The sequence below is a fragment of the Mustelus asterias genome, chromosome 22 (genome assembly GCF_964213995.1).
Source record: "Mustelus asterias chromosome 22, sMusAst1.hap1.1, whole genome shotgun sequence".
NCBI classification, from domain to species: Eukaryota; Metazoa; Chordata; class Chondrichthyes; order Carcharhiniformes; family Triakidae; genus Mustelus; species Mustelus asterias.
The window spans coordinates 14,418,626-14,440,955 of NC_135822.1; the positions used below are offsets into that span (position 1 = coordinate 14,418,626).

The window sequence follows — 22,330 nt, forward strand, 5'->3', positions numbered from 1 at the left end:
CTGGTAGCAAGATCGCATATTAGGCTTGCACGGTACACAGGATCAATTTTTGATTACAGAGCACCCCAGTGCTTCAAAGACCATGTGCTCAATTCACACAGCATTTTGTGACACTGACCAGCAGGAAGGCCCAAGTGTGGAGCTAAAAAGGGTGGGACTGCTGGTCTGAACTCAATATTACAAAAATCTCACCACCACTAACCCCCCATTATCCTTTCTGGCCTGAGGCCTGAATGCCCACTCTTTCTGGTCTAAAACCAAAATACCCACACTTTACCACCTGAGGGTCTCTGTGGCCCAGTCTCAAAATACACTTGGCTGGCAGCTGTACACAGCTTGCCAATTCCAAAGAAATGAGGCCCAATATAGGGGATATCTTGGGTCTCGCTATTCAGGTGCAGACTTTGTCATTCAAAAATGATGCGCTCGAATTTCAAGGTTTACATGTTTTTATCGTCATGTGCAGTGCTCTGACTTTTGGCTTTCAAAGAAAATGCACTGAATTGTGACGTGTAAACTACCCTCCCCCACCAAAAAAACCCTGAGAATCCTGCAATTCTGCATGCAATTAAACAACTTATTCAGCCACCTTTGGGGCAGTGGCCCTACATATGCTATGTTCAGGGCTATACAATATCTGAGTTGTTGACTATAATTTGAATAGGAAGCGTAGTGGAGGATAAGCCCCTGTCTACATCAACGGGGATGAAGTAGAAATGGTCAAGAACTTCAAATTTTTAGGTGTCCAGATCACCAACAACCTGACCTGGTTCCCCCCATGCCGACACTATAGTTAAGAAAGCCCACCAACGCGTTTACTTTCTCAGAAGACTAAGGAAATTTGGCATGTCAGCTACAACTCTCACCAACCTTTACAGATGCACCATAGAAAGCATTCTTTCTGGTTGTATCACAGCTTGGTATGGCTCCTGCTCTGCCCAAGACCACAAGGGACTACAAAAGGTTGTGAATGTAGCCCAATCCATCACGCAAACCAGCCTCCCATCCATTGACTCTGTCTACACTTCCCGCTGCCTTGGCAAAGCAGCCAGCATAATTAAGGACCCCACGCACCCCGAACATTCTCTCTTCCACCTTCTTCCATCGGGAAAAAGATACAAAAGTCTGAGGTCACGTACCAACTGACTCAAGAACAGCTACTTCCCTGCTGCTGTCAGACTTTTGAATGGACTTGCCTTGCACTAAGTTGATCTTTCTCTACACCCGAGCTATGATTGTAACACTACATTCTGCACTTCCTCGTTTCCTTCTCCATGAATGGTATGTTTTGTCTCTATCGCGCGCAAGAAACAATACTTTTCACTATGTTAATACATGGCGGCACGGTAGGACAGTGGTTAGCACTGCTGCTTCACAGATCCAGGGACCTGGGTTCGATTCCCAGCTTGGGTCACTGTCTGTATGGAGTTTGTACATTCTCCTCGTGTCTGCGTGGGTTTCCTCCGGGTGCTCCGGTTTCCTCCCACAGTCCAAAGATGTGTAGGTTAGGTTGATTGGCCATGCTAAAAATTTCCCTTAGTGTCCTGAGATGCGTAGGTTAGAGGGATTAGTGGGTAAATGTGTAGGGATATGGGGGTAGGGCCTGGGTGGGATTGTGGGTCGGTGCAGACTCGATGGGCCGAATGGCCTCTTTCTGTACTGTAGGGATTCTATTCTATTCATGTGACAATTAATCAAATCAAAAAATTATAAGGTTACATGCAGTTGTGTCTGAGATTTTTTAGATTAATGTCAATGTGAAACTGCTGTTCTAAATTTATACTTTCTACCCTGTCAATTATTTTGTTTATTTCTATTAGGCCCTCTCTGTCACATTTATATTCACAAAGGAATAGCTTTAGTTTATTAAGTCATGTGCTGGGTCTTTTCCCTTGGGCGGCTTCTGATGATGTGGAGATGCCGGCATTGGACTGGGGTGAACACAGTAAGAAGTCTCACAACACCAGGTTAAAGTCCAACAGGTTTATTTGGTAGCAAATAAGGCTGAATGCTTATGGTATTTGTTACCAAATAAACCTGTTGGACTTTAACCTGGTGTTGTGAGACTCCTTCTTCTGATTGGCCAGCAGGAATTTTGCTTATCTTCTTGAGGATACTTTTATGGATGGTAGTCTTTTTATTTTTTGCAAGTTACTGAACAGGAGTACCACGTACAGTGATGCATAAAACACAAGCATTCGACTGAACTGCGATTCCCTCCTAAATGTGAACTTTTCCCTCCTCTAATGTCTTATTCCCACCAAAACCTCTCTTAATGGAGGGAAGCTGTTTGTGTTTAATAGTCTTGGCCTCGGGTCAGTGGAATGAGGCACAGTCAAAGCTTCCTTTGACGCACTAATTATACACCAAGCCAAGCCTGTCAGCTAGAAGCTCTGTTACACCATCTGCAGCACCAGCCCGAGCAGCCAAATATTGAATAGGCTCTATTATTACCAAGTGAGGGAATTAAACTGCTCTCAGCTACTCATAGCCACAAACCTTGCCATCCTTTAAAAATAATCAATTTAATTGTAACATACTTCATTATAAAACTCAGTTTTTAATTTCTAAGAATGAATTTGTCCCTTTTACTTCAGTTAGTTGGGGACTTTCCAATCTGAAAGCCATGAACTACCAACCATTTTGCCCTGAATCAAAATTTTAAGTAACTGCAGATAAAAATAGCTGATACAGCAGTAAGAATTCTACAGTTGGGTGCAGCTCAGTCCTGGTTCAGAGAAAAAACAACCTACAAACAGGCGTACAACTGGTGTTGTGGATCACATGTCTTATTTTTATAATGGGCAGTAAGTTGAATATATAATCCATGGCCCCCAAAGCTGGGTGGCATGTATTAATAGCAGATTTGTTCCTATGGTGGTCCATGTAGGTGGATGGCCCACAACCAATGTTTCGCCTGTTTCAACCACATTTGAACTTCAAACCCCAAATCCAATCCATTACCAATACCTCTGTATTGCTTCCCCTTGCCCCCAACCCACCTCATTTTTTCACTGTTGATGAAACCCTTCTTTCGGCTTTTGTTATCTCCAGGTTCAACTTCTCCACCACCCTCCTTCCTGACCTCCTGAGTTACATTCTTCACAAACTCCAAGACCAGAATTTTACATGTCTGGGCTGGGTACACACCTGATCCAGAAGTATATAAAATCTTGTGCATAGAAGGGTGGTACAACGGTTAGCTCTGCTGCCTCACAGCATCAGGGACCCAGGTTCAATTCCAGCTTAGGGTGACTGTGCAAACTCCACACAGACATTCTCCCTGTCTGCGTGGGTTTCCCCCCAAAGTCCAAAGATGTGCAGGTTAGGTAGATTGGGCATGCTAAATTGACCCTTAGTATGCAAAGATTTATAGGTGAGATGGATTAGCAATGGGAAATGTGTGGGGTTACAGGGATAGAGTAAGGGAGAGGGCCTGGGTAAGATACTCTGTCAGAGAGTTGGTGTAGACTCAATGGGCTGAATGGCCTCTTCTGTACTGTAGGGATTCTATAATTATGATTAACCTAGATGGATGGGCATCTAGCAGAGTGACCAGGTGCCTCAGTCATCTCTCACACTGGCAGTGATCTCCAGAGGTCACAGCCAATGTGCTGGTTTGCTAGTTCAAACATGTCCCCTGGAGCCCTTAAGGGTGTCCCTAAAGCAGCTGCTTCACCAGTATCGCCATTCTCCCAATGGAGGAGGATGTGTGCTCAGGATCAACGCAGTGCTCATGTTCCATGTAGACTCAGTGATCAAAGCATTTGCATGCAGATCTTCATGGATCTCCACTAGATTTCCCCGTACATCCCACTGTACATACAGCATCTGCCATCTGATGGACATCTCCAGATGCTTATCATCAGCCTCCAACTCAGCGTGGTCCTGGTCTCCAACAGTGCTCCCACAGTCAGCTCCCGAGGAGATCTCTGCCTCAGCCATGTCTTCACACGAGCGTGATGTGCCCTCACCACTTTGCACTATTTGTGGAGCCGATGACCTAATTCTCACCGATATGAGTTTCTGCGCTGGTGCATAGTTCCGAGAGAAGGTGTGACACTGCTGCAGGAACAATATCTTCCTGGGAGCTTAACAGGGAATCCTTGGGATTGCCAGCTGCTCCTATGGGTGGCGCTTCTGTGGAAGGGAGGATAAAGATCAGTAATTTCAATCATATACATACTAGGCACTCTGAAGAGACAATGGAGAGGTGCTGCATGGTGCCATCTGCATTGGTGCTTCAATGGACACTCTGGCTGCAACAGTTCACTTTTTGATGACTGAAGTTCTTAATGTTTCCAGTACCTGTGGCTCAAGCATCTGTGACTTTGCAGTCTTACCGTCATCCCGGATCCCCGTCTCACCACGACCAGAGGAGCAAGCTGGTTGGTGGCACTCCAGCTCTAGTGCATCGCTTCATGCTTTGTGAGGATTAGCAGATTTGGCATTCCCCCACTGATTCAGCAGCACTCAGCAGCATTATGACTTGTCTTCTCCTGACAGTAGATTATTTCACTGTGGCTCACCTCACCCTCCAATGCACTGAGGCCAGAAACAATGAAGATAAGAAGCCACTTTTGGGTTTATTATCCCTCTAACAGTGACCAGATCCTAGTACATCGTATACAGGAAGAAATAATGGAAGCTTGGGGTTTGTGAGAAAGATATGGCGGTAATCATGGGTGATTTTAATAGATTGGTCAGATAGATTGGACAAATCAGATTGCAAAGGTAGCCTGGATGATGAGTGTTTTGGGACAGTTTCTTAAAGCAGCACATTGTAGCACCTAACAGAGAGCAGGCTATACTAGTTCTGGTAATGTGGACTTTTCTACTTTTGTAGAAAGAAAAGGAATGCAAAATATTTAAATAGTGATTGCAGAACTCTGCAGTACGTAGACATCTAGCTGTCCTAGTACATGAAATGTTAGTATGCAGATACAGCAAAAGATTAGGAAAGCAAACGGAATATTGTCATTTATTGCAAGGGAAACGGAATATAAAAGTAGGGATGTTTTTGCTGCAGTTGCATAGGTCACTGAGACCATCTCTAGAGTGGTGTGTACAGTTTTGGTCTCCTTATTTGAGAAAGGATACAAGTACTTTAGAAGCAGTTCAGAGAAGGTCCACTCAACTAATGCCTTAGACGAGGGGATTTATCTTATGAGGAAGGGTGGAGAGGTTCGGCCTGTATCCATTAGCATTTAGAAGAATAAGAGGTAATCATATTGAAAAGCATAAGATCCAGAGGGGATTTGACAGAGTGGATGCTGAAAGAATGTTTCCCCTTGTGGGAGAGACTACAACTAGGGGACACAGTCTTAAAAATAACAGGTCTCCCACTTATGATGGAGATGAGATATTTTTCTCTGAGGGTTGTGACTATTTTAAACTTTGCTCCCTGAAGAGTGGTGAGGTCGGGTCATTGAATATTTTAAATCAGGGGTAGATAGATTCTTGCCGAACAAGAGAGATAAAGGTTATTGGGAAAACCCAATAACCTTGGAAAGTGGCGTTGAGGCCACAATTCGATCAACCATGATCTTACTGAATGGTGGAGCAGGCTCAAGGGGTCTTCTAGCCTACTTCTCCTAATTGGTATCTTCATGTGTCCACCAAATCTTGCCTCCTGTGTATCCTCCCCCTCTCTTTCTGTTCCATCATCAGTTTCAAAACCTTCAGCTGTCTTAGCCCTAATTTCTGACATTTCCTGCCAGCATTCTTTCATGTGGATCTCTCTGCCCCATCTTTCGAAAGCCCCTTCTATTTGACTGTACTTTTGGTCAACTCTCCTAATTCTTCCCTACCTGTGTGTCCATTTCTCCTCTGCGAAATGGCTAGGGCATTTTCTACATTAAATGCACCGTATAAATGTAAGTTGTTGATGTCCCTGTGGACAATCAGCCCTATAAATAGGTGCTTTTCTGAAGAGACTTCACCATATTAATGTGTCGCTTCGCCTGTGTTTTGGAAAATTACAGAATGATATATAAATATGTAGAAAGGCATGGCACGGTTTCCCAGTCATGTGTCAAGGCCTCAGTCCTGCCTATACATCAGGAAGAAGTCTCACAACACCAGGTTAAAGTCCAACAGGTTTATTTGGTAGCAAATACCATAAGCTTTCGGAGCATTGCTCCTTCGTCAGATGGAGTGGATATCTGCTCTCAAACAGTGCACAGACACAAATCAAGTTACAGAATGCGTATCTCTACAGCCAGCCAGTTCTTAAAGGTACAGACAATGTGGGTGGAGGGAGCATTCAACACAGGTTAAAGAGATGTGTATTGTCTCCAGACAAAACAGCTAGTGAGATTCTACAAGCCCAGGAGGCAAGCTGTGGGGGTTACTGATAATGTGACATAAATCCAACATCCCGGTTTAGGCCGTCCTCATGTGTGCGGAACTTGGCTATCAGTTTCTGCTCAGCGACTCTGCGCTGTCGTGTATCGTGAAGGCCGCCTTGGAGAACGCATTCTAATTAGTATTCTGTAACTTGATTTCTGTGTCTGTGCACTGTTTGAGAGCAGATATCCACTCCATCTGACGAAGGAGCAGTGCTCCGAAAGCTTATGGTATTTGCTACCAAATAAACCTGTTGGACTTGAACCTGGTGTTGTGAGACTTCTTACTGTGCTTACCCCAGTCCAACGCCGGCATCTCCACATCATGTATACCATCAGGAACAGGCACTGTGCAAAAATCTATTGCATCTCTCAGGGAGGGGAAATCAGAAAACAATGGTACTCACTTGGCCAGGGCAATGTAGGTTAGAGGGTTCTAGGGCGGGAAAATAAACATTTTTCTTGATAATGTCGGCCTTACAAGTGGAAGCAATGTAAAATCCCCCTTCAGCCTAATTGGTTGTTTCCATTATATTTTCCTGTGATTTCACTAGAGGGCTCTGTTGAGTGTAGTTTTACATCAGTCACCTCCCAACAAGATGCAAACCGTCTCCAGTTTCAGAACTAATTGTACTGTTTACATAATGTGATCATCAGATGTCATGAAAATGTGAGTAACAAAGACAGAGTTTGGCTTGACCATCATTGTAAACCAGACACCCCCACCAAGGTCCATCATTATTTACTGCAGCCTGGTATATCTCCTCATTTCAAGGATGTTCAGGTTCTTCTGACATCTTTTCAGATGAAGGGAAAACTCGAGAGTGATTAGTATGTCTGGTTGTCCTGTTGGGCTACTGCCCTGGAAAGGGGCACACAGCAGCTGATGAAAACAGACTGGGATGGACCACGTACAATTGTCACTACAGAGTATGGCTTGCAGGACTACTAAGTCCAAAGTCCGAGCCACCACAAGTTCAAAGTCAGACATGGGCTGAGCAGGGAGCAGAGTTTACACGGGAAGCTTTCTGTATTAAATTAGCAATGTGTAAATGCGCAAATCTGGGCCACTCGCACAGCACAGATGTGAAGCTGGCTTGTTTACACATACAATAAGTTGAAAAACAGACCAGAGCTGGTTAGTTTTTAGTTATCAAAATTCTATTTATTTAAACCAGACTCCTACTATTAAAGGGAAATTTCTCTACTACAGATTAACAACCTACAGGATTAGGCAGCACAGCCTCACACTTTACAATTACCTCTACTTGTTAGGGGCGCACTTTGTATAGACTATTGGGTCAATCCACCTCACTCCAAACAAAGGAAATTTGTTTAAATGTTTCTTTGGTACATCCAGATTGGACATCTGTTTGTTCCTGTACACTTTGCCCGTGCATGTCGGGTTCCAACTTCCCCTGACTCTTAATATTCCAGTTACCCAAACCTTTGCTTTTCCAGCGCTCAAATCCACCACTGTCTAATCTGATCACCATAGATCTCTGCTATCTGGCCCCACCTGACTCATGCTTCCAAGGAATGCACAGCTATGGTCAGTTTGACATGTTCCCTTTTGATGACAATCAACCATACAAAAACACATTCAGTCTCCTGTGTACTTAAGCAGCATATGTTTTAGTTATGAAAAATTAATGCCATGCACTGCCTGAGAGTGCGGTGGGAGCACGTTCACCGTGGCTTTCAAAAGGGAATTAGATAAGAACCTGAAGGGAAAATTTCGCAAGGCTAAAGGAAGTTGGGATGAGCTAAATTGTTCTGGCAGAGAGCTGGAACAAACTTGATGGGCTGAATGTCCTATAACCATTATCTGAGTCAAAATAAATGCAAGGTCTTTCTTTCTTTTGACAATTTTCTGTTTGCTTTTATGATACAAAGTACTTGGATTTGCAATGGGAGTGGTAGTGAAACTGTCAGCGTTTGCCATCATCGCTCCAATAAAAGTGACAGCAAATTCTGGAGTTCACACACATGCAGAATTACAAGAAAATCCAAAGCATCCTGAAAGTAATTCTGTGCTTCTCCAGAGGATGCGCTGTTGAGACACCTGTCCCCATCATCCCCAGATTGCAATCAATTGAATTGACAAGAGCCTGAAGCTTAATAAGCCTCACTGTAAAAATCCTTGTCTAAGTTATACCTTGTTGTATGAGGTATAACGGCTTACTAACTTCTTGGTTATTTCTAAACACCCTTATTTGCCCGGAAAGCTAATTTTGTAATGATGGGATATCAGATTTCTCCTTGAAAGTAAAAAAAAATTCCCCCCACTTTTATTTTCATTTTCATTTGTCTAACTTTTTAATTTCATTTTCCATCTTAATTCAGTCATAATCATTTATTTCTCTATTTGAAAATTTAAATTAAGTATTAAATGCTTTTAACTTCACAGTTTGCTGTGTATGAGTATTTAAAATGTGATAAGTTTGTGCACATCACAGCTTGCTGCACACTAAGTCATCCTTTTGACTTGGTACCAGATTTAAACTGGCATCAGGAAAGCCACACAGATCACTGGATCTTTGTGCCGTTTACTTCGAGGTCAACAATGAGCACCCATACTTCACCATTGACCACAAAATCCACAAACTATCTAGAACATCACCTTGTAATTATTTTATGAGGCGGTGAGTTTGCTTTCTAGAAATAATAGTGTCTCAGCATGGATAAAATCATTACTTTTCTCCTCAACTTTGTGTTGAAGAGATTGGCTATCTGTTCTTCAGAGTCTAACCTATTAATTTAAATAGCTAACTGTCAGCTGCAGCAGAATCTAACTCAGTAGGCTGCCTTGACAATCAGATATAACCCTCTCGAGACCAAGTGACCAAACTGCCAACTGAGGATAGCCTCAGAGCTCAAAACATATAGTTTGTGTTTGAGCAATTGGTGAAAGGCTGGCAGGAGATGGGCTGGGAAGGGGCGTGCAAGATAGAAAATTACTGACATCAAATCTTATAACTGTAGAACACACAAGATGTGATAATTACACTCAACAGATGCAGACTTTCCAAGAGTGTTTGTGGATAGTTCATTGGTATAAAATCCTACATGGGCATATTCTGTACTTGCATTACAATCAGCAATGACCAGGATGCAAAAGGGTTTTATTCGCCTAATTTTTGTAATCTCCTCCCCTGAAGACTGTAACTCCTGCTGGGTAGAGTCCAGGGTAGTATGTATCTAAGTAACCTTCTCGGCATGTGAGCCAAGAAGATGCATGTCAGCAGATTATTTGATCTTGGAGAGTCAGTACCACTGACTTGTTCCTGAGGGTAAATTCACCAATATTGCATTTGTGGTGGGAAGTCCGGCTTGAACAGAATGTGGGTTAGAAATAGTGCTACGAAGATTTAATGCCATTTCTCTACCATTCCCTTCCTTCGAGTACAGCTGATTGTTTGGAGTGCAAGATGAATTATCTAATGTCCACGTTTCCAAAAAAGCACTGGAACAGGAATTTTGAAATTCTTATTTTGCTTCTCTCCAGATCTGAACCTGCTCTTTTACACCCACTCTTGCAGAAATCAATTAGCTCAGCAGCAATTGAGGATTCAACTCCTGGCTTTGTTATGTACTTCCACATTGGGTGGGGAACTTTGATCGGGATAGTTTGGATGTATTTTGTTTTTGTAGAATAGTTGTGGCTGTGATTGTAAATGGAGCAGTAAGTATTGTGAGGGTGAAACCTCTATGAAACCTGTTATGAATTTCGGCTTTCCTAGTTGGGAACACCAATCTTTTACTGAGTCATATGGTTGTGGGGCTGAACCCCTCTGTCAATCTAAGTCCATGTGCCAGAGCAGTGCTCAGACATTACTGCATTGTCAAAAGTGCCACAGCTTGGACAAGATATTAAAATGTGACCCTATCTGTCCACTGAAATCTATATAAAAGATCCTCTCACATTTTCAACGAGGAGCAAGTATTTCTCCCAATTTTTTGCCAATATTCTTTCCTCAACCAAAGCCACCGAAAATAGATCAGTTGCTGCTCCTGACTTCTTTCTTTGTCTAAACTGACAGTTGCATCTGCCTACTTAAAAACGTGACTACACTTCAAAGTAATTCATTGGTTGACTAGCGCTTTTCAGAGTTTATAGGCTGCTATGTAAAGGCAAGTTCTTTCCTTCTGTCAATTCTCTGCTCAAGTTCAGATTTCCTTTGTTTGCAATGTTTGTTTTACCTCTATGAATCAATTGAAATTATATTATTTTAACACCAGCTCACAAGTAATCTGAAGTCTTTACCATGGTTCAGTTTGCTAATCCGCCTTGTCCTTTTCTGGGCAGTACCGAAGTACTCCGTGTGGAGAAGTGGCCTAAATAAATAAATCAAGGTAATTGTTGCAGCGTATGAACTCCTGTTCTCCATCATGGAAATATAAGAGCTCAGGAAAAAATACCATAGATGACGGAAATCTGATAAAGGGACAGAAAATGCTAGAAATACTCAACAGGCCTTGCAGCATCTGTAGAGAGAGAAAAATTCTCCCATTTGCCTTCTAAGTGCTCCCACTAGCAGGAAACCCAGTGTTTTGAGTTGGCATTAGCAGGGCATGTCAGGTGGGTGATTCATCCACCTTAACCATTTTAATTTCTGGGAAACATGTCGGCCAGCCTGGCGTTAGAGATCTAAGCGCCGTTTTTACAGTGCATTCAATCTCCATGCTGACAAACAGACCCCCCCCCCCCCCCCCCCCCGCCAATGGAGATGGCAACCCCTGCTGGCAGGGGTAATACCCCTGAAATAAGTTGAGGCCGGTGTTCCTTCACCAAAACTGATTTATTTACAATGGTTTGCAATACTCCAGGCAGGTGCTTCCCAGAACAGAGCATTCGCCCCAAGTGCCAGGGACCCGGACACTCCACATTATATGTCTCTGTAAAGCTCCCTCTTTGGGCAGCCTTAACAGACCTCAATTAGAGAGCTCATATTCTAGCAGGTCCAACTCCTGGACCTCATCATTTAAAGTCATTACACCCATTCTCCTCTAGGTCCGAGGAACTGCGGGGGAGGTCAACCACCTTGCGAACCTTTTTCGGCATTTCTATGCTGGGTCTAGTTCCTCGTGCTCAGCCTCAGAAGTGGGCAGGGTGTAGCAGACTGGAGTTCACCTCTTCCACCGCAAGCATTGTGGCATGAGTTCACTTTCATAATCGAGCAGCAAGGATTCAATGCAGCTAAGTCTCCCGAGTCCATTTAAGACTCCGAGGTTACCATCAGTGGAGATGGAGAGCAGTAGACGGAGGGTCCTGGAATTACTTCTGAAATTCCCGACAGGCTGGTTATCGATTGTTCTGAAGTGCTGGGTATTGTTCCTCCCCCTCCCCACACTCTAACTCTCACTCACATTCACACTCTCACTCTCCCCTCAGGACCTCTGTGAACACTGTGCCTTGTAAGAAATGTATTTTAGCCATGTTTCTTGTGCAGGATCTGTTCTATGCACTTGGAGCCATTTTGCCTAGATACAACAGCACTGTATTGTTGATCTTAATTGCTACCATGATTGTTTTAACCTGAACTAATGCAGGGTCCTGTTGTTTTGTGTTTTCCCCTGGCATATTGCTGTGTAGAGTTTAATTAGGTTGATTGACAGGTAATGTCATATGACTGGGTACAGCTAAGCTTTCACAGAGAACTCATAGCAGTCCGCTTTTTGAGATCTTGAGAAATGTCGCTTTCTATTTATCTCTTGCTCTCTCGAGGTCTAGACACTGGAATCTGCCAGGAAATAAATCTCTTTCTCTGAGATTCTGTTTGCCTGAGGGTAGAGCTTTCTCTGGAAGTTGCTGCATGAGAATTAGAAGGCAAGTGTCTATCTGGATCCCTCGGCAGAGGTGTTAAAAGCCAGGAATCCTAGTACCCATACAAGCATCTTTGATTTCTGTGCTAACTGGTTCTAAAGAAGGGATTTATTCCAAGGTGAGGATACTGCTAAATTGGAACAACAGAGATAGATAGCTAGCTAGAATTATACTTTGTCATGTTTATGTATTTTAATTGGTAAAAGTTAACTGGGGTCACTTGAATCATACCTGGGGTGAAATATTTTATGCTCACCCTAATGTCAAAATCAAATGTAAATGAAAGGTTTGAGGTCAACTTCATAAAATACTTCGAAGTTTCTGGTCTGGTCCTTAACAAACTGGGGGCTCTTTGGGGGATTAGAATCTATATTCCTTGTTTAGTTTGAGGTTATTGGACTCAAACAGTGAGTGGTGAGTATATTTGTGTTTTCTTTACAGGTGCTGCATTTGGTTGGTTTAAATAGGGAGTGCCGTGTGGAATAATGGCTCTTTCAGTGACTAAAAGTTTCCTGAGTGTGGAAGAAGTCACGCAGGGCGGGTTATGAAAGGTGGTTAAAGCAAAGCTTTTGAAATTGGTAACCCAGCTGCAGTTAACATTAGCTGAAGGGGTGAGGAAGTTGAAGATAATTGTAGTGATAGCTCAGCATTTAAAATTGTCAGAATCATTGGAAATGGCTCGAATTCAATTATAAATGAAGCAACTTGAATTGGAGACTAAAGAAAGGGGGAAAGTAGTAAAAGCAAAAGAGAGGGAGGCAATTGCAGCAGAACAAAGAGCAAAATATTTAAAACAGTTTGAACATGAAAAGGAAATCAAACAGCTTGAATTGCAATTAAAAGCAGAGGAAAAAGAGAGAATAGCACTGGCAGAACAAAAAGAAAGAGAATTTGAACTTGGGAAACAAACTGAAAAGTGAATGTCTGCTAAAAATGGCAGAGGTAAAATATGAGAGTAATGGTAAGAATAGTGAGGAAGAGCAAACCCATTGTAGTCAAAGACCTGGTGGGGTTCTGTTTAAATATGTTCAAGTGGTGCCAAGGTTTGATGAGAAGGATGTAGAAGTCTTTTTCATTTCATTTAATAAAGTAGCTAAACAAATGAAATTGCCACAGACCATGTGGGTATTATTGATTCAAACAAAGTTGGTAGATAGAGCCAGTGAGGTGAGGTGTCACTATCGGAGGAGGTATCTAAGGATTATGATGAGGTGAAAAAAGCCATCTAATGTGCATATGAACTCATGCCAGAGGCTACAGACAACAGTTTAGAAATCTAAGGAAGGAACTTGATTAAATGTACACAAAATTTGAAAGGATCAAACAAAGTAATTTTGACAAGTGGATAAGGGCCTTGAAAAAGGGAAACGGTTATTTTGGAGGAGTTTAAAAATTCACTTCCTGAAGTAGTGAGAACTCGTGTGGAAGAGCAAAGGGTTAAAATTGCGAGGTTAGCAACAGAAATGGCAGGTGATTTTGAGTTAGTTCATAAAACAAAGTTTGGTTTCCAATATCAGTTTCAGACTGAGGGATAAAAGCTGAGGAAAAGAAAAATCCTCAGGTGATAAAGGCAAAGGAGATCTTGTGGGAGATAATAAAGACAGTGTACCTCAGGTTAAAAAGGAAACACATGAGGGTGGAAGGGAAATATACACCCTCAGATGTTTTCACTGTAATAAAGTAGGACACACAGTTACAGTGTTGGTGGTTTAAGAGAAACACTGTGATGACAGATGTTGTAAAACAGGATAAACCAGTGGGGTTTGTTAAAGTGGTAAAGGAAACCCCAGCTAAAGCAAAGCAGGTGCAAAAGAATTACAGCCTGGTCAGGGGTTTATTGAAGTGCCAAATCTCTTTAAAGAATTTACTTGTGTAGGTAAGGTAAGGCGTGGCACAATGGTTAGCACTGCTGCCTCGCAGCACTAGGGATCCAGGTTTGATTTCCAGCTGGGGTCACCGTCTGTGCGGAGTCTGCACGCTCTCCCCGTGTCTGTGTGGGTTTCCTCCAGGTGCTCCAGTTCCCTCCCACAGTCCGAAAGACATGCTGCTTAGGTGCTTCGGCCATGCCAAATTCTCCCTCCGTGTACCCGAACAGACGCCGGAGTGTGGTGACTAGGGGATTTTCACGGTCACTTCATTGCAGTGTTAATGTAAACCTATCTGTGACACTAATAAATAGAAAGGTTTACTCGTGTGCCAGGAGGAGTATGTAAAGAAATTAAAATTTTAAGAGATACAGGGGCAAGTTAATCTTTGGTGAGAGACGAGGAGTTATGTAGTTTAGAAGGAGAATTGCCAGAAAAGGTGTTAATATATGGAATTTAGGGTGAGCAGAGTAGTGTTCCATTATATAAGGTAAGGTTGGAGAGTCCAGTGAAAAGTGGTGAAGTGGTCTTTGGAGTAATAGAGAAATTATCTTGTCCAGGAATACAGTTGATCTTGGGTAACAATATAGCTGGAATATAGGTGGGAGGGATGCATACTGTGGTTGAAAAGCTGGTGGAAAAGCAAACCACTGAAGTGTTAAAGGAAGCCTATCCTGGGCTTTCTCCTGACTGGTAAGAAGGTCACAAAGCCACAGGTTAAAACAAGAGGAGAAATCAAAGAGTGAAGATAAAGAAGTTGAAGACAGAAGCTTCAGGGATACAGCTACTCCGAGGAATGAAGATAGATGGGTGACAGTGAGAGGGGCTGGGAGGAAGCAGTCAGTGCAGGGATCCCCTGTGGTCGTTCCCCTTAGCAACAAGTATTCCGCTTTGGATACAGTTGAGGGGGACGACCTACCAGTGGTAAGCCACGGTGACTGGATCTCCAGCACTGAGTCCGTCCCTGTGGCTCAGAAGGGAAAGGGGGAGAGCAGGAGAGCAATAGTTATTGGGGACTCGTTAGTTAGAGGGATAGATAGGAGGTTCTGTGGCAGCAAAAGAGACTCACGGATGGTATGTGGCCTCCCGGGTGCCAGGGTCCGTGACGTCTCGGACCGTGTTTTCAGGATCCTTAAGGGGGAAGGGGAACATTCACAAGTCGTGGTACACATCGGTACCAACGACATAGGTAAGAGAAGGGACGGGGATTTAAAACAGGAATTTAGGTAGCTAGGGTGGAAGTTGAGAGCCAAGACAAACCATGTTATCATCTCTGGTTTGTTGCCGGTGCCACATGATAGCGAGTTGAGGAACAGGGAGAGAGGGCAGATAAACATGTGGCTGCAGGGATGGTGTAGGAGAGAGGGTTTCAGCTACATGGATAATTGGAATACATTCTGGGGAAGGTGGGACCTGTACAAACAGGATGGTTGCACCTGAACCAGAGGGGCACCAATATCCTGGGAGGGAAATTTGCTACGGCATTTCAGGGGGGTTTAAACTAATTTGTCAGGGGGATGGGAAAAGGAACTGTAGCCCGGAAGTCAGTGTTGAGTGTAGTGAAGTACTGAGGAAGGTATCAAGGTCGCAGGAGTGTACCAGCAGACAGGAAGGGGGGTTGAAGTGTGTCTACTTCAATGCAAGGAGCATCCGAAATAAGGTAGGTGAACTTGGAGCATGGATTGGTACTTGGGACTACGATGTTGTGGCCATTACGGAGACATGGTTAGAACAAGGACAGGAATGGTTGTTGGAAGTTCCGGGGTATAGATGTTTCAGTAAGAGTAGGGAAGGTGGTAAAAGAGGTGGAGGAGTTAATCAAGGAGAGTTTAACGGCTGCAGAAAGGCAGTTCGAGGGGGATCTGCCTACTGAGGTAATATGGGCTGAAGTTAGAAATAGGAAAGGAGCGGTCACGTTGTTGGGAGTTTTCTATAGGCCCCCAAATAGTAATAGAGATTTAGAGGAAGAAATTGCAAAGCAGATTATGGATAGGTGTGGAGGTCACAGGGTAGTTGTCATGGGTGACTTTAACTTTCCAAATATTGATTGGAACCTTTATAGGTCGAATAGTTTGGATGGGGCAGTTTTTGCACAGTGTATGCCGTGAAGAAGGCCTATAGTGTGTTAGCGTTTATTAACAGTGGGTTTGAGTTTAAGAGCCGTGGGGTTATGCTGCAACTGTACAGGACCTTGGTGAGACCACATTTGGAATATTGTGTGCAGTTCTGGTCACCTCACTATAAGAATGATGTGGAAGCACTGGAAAGAGTGCAAAGTAGGTTTACCAGGATGCTGCCTGGTTTGGAGGGTAGGTCTTATGAGGAAAGGATGAGGGAGCTAGGGCTTTTCTCTTTGGAGCGGAGGAGGTTGAGAGGTGACTTAATAGAGGTTTATAAGATGATGAGGGGGATAGATAGAGTGGACGTTCAGAAACTATTTCCTCGGGTGGATGTAGCTGTTACTAGGGGGCATAACTATAAGGTTCATGGTGGGAGATATAGGAGGGATGTCCGAGGTAGGTTCTTTACTCAGAGAGAGTGGTTGGGGTGTGGAATGGACTGCCTGCTGTGATAGTGGAGTCGGACACTTTAGGAACATTCAGGTGGTTATTGGATAGGCACATGGAGCACACCAGAATGATAGGGAGTGGGATAGCTTGATCTTGGTATCGGACAAAGCTCGGCACAACATCGTGGGCCGAAGTTTCTGTACTGTGCTGTACTGTTCTATGTTCTATGTTCAATTATCAAAAATTATTTTTGATCAGATGCTTGAGAAAATAAGAACAGGCGGAGGACGAAGTGGACATTTTAGCTCAGGAAAGGTGGCAGAATTACAACAGAAAGATGTGGAAATAATACAATTGTTTCAGAAAAACATATAGTAAGAAGAATCTGTGTGTATACTGGAATGTTATTACCTTAAAAATGATGTCATAATGAGAAAATGGAGACCTTTACATATTCAAGTGGATGAAAAATGGGAAGAAATTCATCAAGTTATATTACCAGTGGGTTATATAAAACCAGTGGGTTGTAGGTAGCACATGAGGTACCAGTAAGAGGTCATTGGGAATAAGGAAAACTCAAACTAAAATACAAAAACATTTTTATTGGCCTGGACTGTATAAAGATGTGGTTCAATTTTGGCAGATATGTCACACATGTCAGTTGATAGGAAAACCTCAAGCACTTTTAATACCCATTCCAGAATTTGACCCCTCCCTAAAACAAATATTGGGAATCAATATTTATTGATCATAATGGATGTGTCTACTATGTTTCCAGAGGCCACTCCATTACGCAATATTACAGCTATAAGGATTGTAGAGGAGTTACTTAAAATTTTTATACATCTGGTGTCTGCACCCTTTGAAGTGGTTTGATTGGCAGGTATGGATCACTTACCCACTAGCAAAGAGCCTTGTTTGTTTTTCCTTCCCTTTATAGTTGAATGCATCTCCGGTTAGAAGAGGAAGTTAAACCTCGTAAAATATCCTACCTGTCAATCCAAGGCTGAATGTTTATAATATTGGTTAGGCAGTCACTAGACCTCCATCCCAGGGGAAGAGTCCTCTCAGATCAAGCCCTTTCCCCCAGTCTGAGCCCACAACACCAGGTCCCTTGGGGAGGGAACCCTCTCTGCAGCCCGATAGGGGCACACCACGTACCTCCTTCCTCCTTGCCTTCCTCATAGTACAAAGTGCCAGGTCCACATTTGACAGGATCTGTACCAAAGCCTACCCGGTGGGTTTCCAGCTTGTGGGTGGGGGGGGGATGCATCATGAGGGGTCACTGAATCAGGCTTCCAACACATTAATTACATGTTTATTAGCAGCTTTGTATAATCAATTGTTTGTCGCCTGCTCATAGTCATAGAGCAATAGAGCAGGGATGTACTTCTGAGGCTTTATAAAGCACTGGTTAGGCCCCATTTGGAGTACTGTGAGCAATTTTGGGCCCCACACCTCAGGAAGGACATACTGGCACTGGAGCAGGTCCAGCGGAGATTCACACGGATGATCCCAGGAATGGTAGGCCTGACATACGATGAACGTCTGAGGATCGTGGGATTATATTCATTGGAGTTTAGGAGGTTGAGGGGAGATCTGATAGAAACTTACAAGATAATGAACGGCTTAGATAGGATGGACGTAGGGAAGTTGTTTCCATTAACAGGGGAGACTAGGACGCGGGGGCACAGCCTTAGAATAAAAGGGAGTCACTTTAGAACAGAGATGAGGAGAAATTTCTTCAGCCAGAGAGTGGTGGGTCTGTGGAATTCATTGCCACAGAGGGCTGTGGAGGCCGAGACGTTGAGCGTCTTCAAGACAGAAATTGATAAATTCTTGATTTCTCGAGGAATTAAGGGCTATGGGGAGAGAGCGGGTAAATGGAGTTGAAATCAACCATGATTGAATGGTGGAGTGGACTCGATGGGCCGAATGGCCTTACTTCCGCTCCTATGTCTTATGGTCTTATGGTCTTAATACAGCATGGAAATGGGCACTTTGGCCCAACTGGTCCATACCAACCATGGTGCCCTCCAACTAATCCCAATTGCCTGGGTTTAGCCAATATCCCTCTAATCCTTTCCCATCTGTGTACTTATCCAAATGTTTTTAAATGTTGCTACTGTACCTGGCAGTTTATTCCATATACGCACCACCCTCTGCGTGAAGAAGTTGCCCCTCCGATCCCTTTTAAATCATTCCCCTTTCACCTTAAACTTAACTAGAGGGCATAGGTTTAAGTTTTTCAATTCCCTTTCCCTGGGAAAAAGACTGTGCTTTCATCCTATCTATGCCTCTCATGATTTTCTACACCTCAATAAGGTCACCCCTCATTCTCCTACGTTTCAAGGAATAAAGTCCTAGCCTGGCCACCCTCTCCCTATAACTCAGGCTCAGTAGTCCTGGCAACATCCTCGTAAATCATCTTTGCACTCTTCCTAGTTTATCAATGTCTTTCCTACAAGGATGACCAGAAGTGTACACAATACTTAAAGTGCGGCCTCATCAACGATGTGTACAACTGTAATATAATGTCTCAACTTTTATATTCAGTGCTCTGACTGATGAAGGCCATTGTGCTAAATGCCTTCTTCATCACCCTGGCAGAAACCTGATCGGGGCCGGCTGGGATCACAGCGAAGGGTTTGCTGCCTGGCGGGAATTACGTTTTAAGCCTGACATTGGATTCAACTGGCCAGCAGGATTCCCACCAGAGGCTAGCAGGCCCAGTGATCGGGGAGGCAGCGGCATAGTGGTATTGTCGCTGGAGTAGTATTCCAGAGACCCAGGATAATGGTCTGTGGACCCAGATTTGAATCCCACCCTGGCAGATGGTGAAATTTGAATTCAGTAAAAATCTGGAATTAAAATTCTAATGATGACCATTGTCGGTTGTCATAAAAGCCCATCTGGTTCACTAATATCCTTTAGGGAAGGAAGACTGTCATCCTTACCTAGTCAGGCCTATATGTGACTCCAGAAACACAATTCTGTGTGACTCTTAAATGCCTGAGGGATGGATAATAAATGCTGGCCCAGCCAGCCATGCCCACATCCCATTAACATTTTTTTTTAAAAGCCAAAAGGGGGGTGGATGAGAAGTTGTGGGGTTTGAGGGCTGGAGGGCCTTTCAGTTTTTGTTATAACTGGGGCAAAGTCCCATAGCACCGAGACATGTCCTTTAAACACCCCAACCTTTTCCCTGGTCGACTGGCCGACCTGCAATTTGCAACCTTCACCAGTCTCGCCTCCGCCCCCCTCCCCCCAACCCCGTCCTCAATGAAAATCCTGCCCTTGCATGTACTTTCTGCCGAGGCAAGGGGACTCTGTTTCTTAAGCTCTGACGAAGGGTCATCCTGACACGAAATGTTGGCTCTATTCTCTCTCCACAGATGCTGTCAGACCTGCTGAGATTTTCCAGTATTTTCTGTTTTTGTCTCAGATTCCAGCATCAATAGTATTTTGCCTTTATCTTGGGGCTCTGTTGCTTGCTCTCCATATGGTGCCAGACTTAGTGAGATTTACAGCATTTTCTGTTTCAGAAGAGTCCCCTTGAATCGCTCAGCTTTATTTTTTCTTCTTCTAAAGATTGTTTGCATCTCTCAAAAGTTTACTATTTTGAAGTGAGAGATCAGGTCTGTTAGAAATGTGCCAATGAGTCAAATGACGTGCTAAAATCTGAAGTGTGATACCTTAAGCACGACAGGAAGTAAGCATAATGCACCCTATAAATGTAGTTTTTAATGTACTGTAGGTAATAGATTATAAAACAGTTTTATAAAAATGGAAGATAGGGGTTTATGGAGGTCCCATAAGAGAAGTATTTATCTTTGGTTAACTAAATTAACTGTACAGTAAGATTAATTTGGTCTGTCAGGTAAACATTTGTGAAAAAGAAATGGTGTATATACCCTTATCAACCTGATTTGATTTGATTTATTTGATTTGATTTATTATTGTCACATGTATTAATATACAGTGAAAAGTATTGTTTCTTGCACGCTATACAGACAAAGCATATCGTTCATAGAGAAGGAAAGGAGAGAGTGAAGAATGTAGTGTTACAATCATAGATAGGGTGTAGCGAAAGATCAACTTAATCTGAGGTAAATCCATTCAAATGTCTGATGGCAGCAGGGAAGAAGCTGTTTTTGAATCGGTTGGTACGTGTCCTCAGACTTCTGTATAATTTTCCTGATGGACGAAGGTGGAAGAGAGTATGTCCGGGATGCATGGGGTCCTTGATTATATTGGCTGCTTTTCCAAGGCAGCGGGAAGTGTCGACTGTGTCAATGGATGGGAGGCTGGTTTGAGTGATGGACTGGGCTTCATTCACGACCCTTTGAAGTTTATTGCGGTCTTGGACAGAGCAGGAGCCATACCAAGCTGTGATACACCGCAAATAATGTTTTCCATGGTGCATCTGTAGAAGTTGGTGAGAGTTGTAGCAGACATGCCAAATTTCCTTAGTCTCCTGAGAAAGTAAAGACATTGATGGGCTTTCTTAACTATAGCGTCCGCATGGGGACCATTAGTTGCTGAGGTGAACTGAAGCTTTCATTTCAACAACAACAATAGCTTGCAACTTTATAGCAACTTTAACATATTAAAATGTCTTGGGAAGCTTCACATGAGACAAAGATTTAGATTGAGCCAAAAAAGACGACCAAACAGGTGACCAAAAACTTGGTCAAAGAGATAGTTGCCAAAGACTATCTTAAAGTAGGAGAGAGAGGCAAAGATTTGGGGAGGGAATTCAGAACTTAAGGTCTAGATGCCTGAAGGCATGGAGCTAATGGTGGATGATGGACAGGAGGCCAGTATTGGAGAAATTAAGAGATTTCGGAGAGTTGCAGGGATGGAGAAGCTTACAGAGATGGAAAAAGATGAGACCATGGATGGATATGAAAACTAAGGCATGCATTTTAAAATCGAGGTCCTGGTGGACTGGAAGCTATTGTAGATCAGCAAGCACAGAGGGGATGAGTCCCAGCCAAGATGGGACTTGTGATGAGTTAGGATACGCGCTGCAAAGTTTTGGATGAGCTTAAGTTTATGGAGGGTAGAAGATGGGAAGCTGGCCAGGAGAGTGTTGGAAGAGATGCGTGAGGTTTTCAGCAGCGATTGAACTGAGGTGGAGACGGGCGATATTAGAAATAGGAGGTATTGGTAATGAAAAGAATATGTAGTTAGAAGCTTAGCTTGGGGCTGAATAGGATGGCGAGGTTGCGAACAGTTTGGTTCAGTCTTATTCAGCTCCAGGGAGGGGGATAAAATTGGTGGCTCGAGAGCAGAGGTTGTGGCAGGGGCAAAAGTCAATGGGTTTGATCTTCCATTGTTCTTTGGAGCTAAAATACAACTTAAATTTTAAACTGTATTAACTAGTTTTGGAATCTGGCCTTGGGTAATATTGCTCGTTGTAAAGAAAAAGGTTAATAAACCCCTGCACGAGGTGAAATAATGCCTTTTTAATTAATGAAGTCCCTCTGTCACCGCAGATCTGAAATGGTAGAGTCCCAAACATCATTGGGCAAGTCTGAACCTGCCTTCTGGTTAATTGAATAGTCATGAGGAATAGAGGGGAGGTCCAGGTTTTGTTGTTAGATGCAGTCTGGAGAGAGGATTGAGAGAAAGAGAGGGAGAGAGAAAGAGAGATAGAAGAGATGGAAAAGCGACAAAGACTGTCCCACCGTGTTTACCTGTTTCATAGCCCCCAAACCTTGGCCAGTGGATGCCAGTAAGGTCTGCCGTAGACCCTGCACCATGTTTGTTTAAGAC

The 22,330-nt window shown here is 43.4% G+C and overlaps 2 protein-coding genes across 3 annotated transcripts in view; one reads left to right on the forward strand and one right to left on the reverse strand.

The window, feature by feature from the left end:
* Window positions 1-3,949, reverse strand: part of wrap73 (WD repeat containing, antisense to TP73) — a 147,078-nt gene extending 143,129 nt beyond the window's left edge. Inside the window, exon 1 of the mRNA XM_078238767.1 lies at window positions 3,827-3,949. Coding sequence (XP_078094893.1) covers window positions 3,827-3,838 — 12 coding nt within the window. The 5' untranslated portion in view covers window positions 3,839-3,949. The remainder of the gene's footprint in view (window positions 1-3,826) is intronic.
* Window positions 1-22,330, forward strand: part of tp73 (tumor protein p73) — a 122,705-nt gene that overhangs the window by 13,021 nt on the left and 87,354 nt on the right. The gene's annotated exons all lie outside the window — the stretch shown is intronic.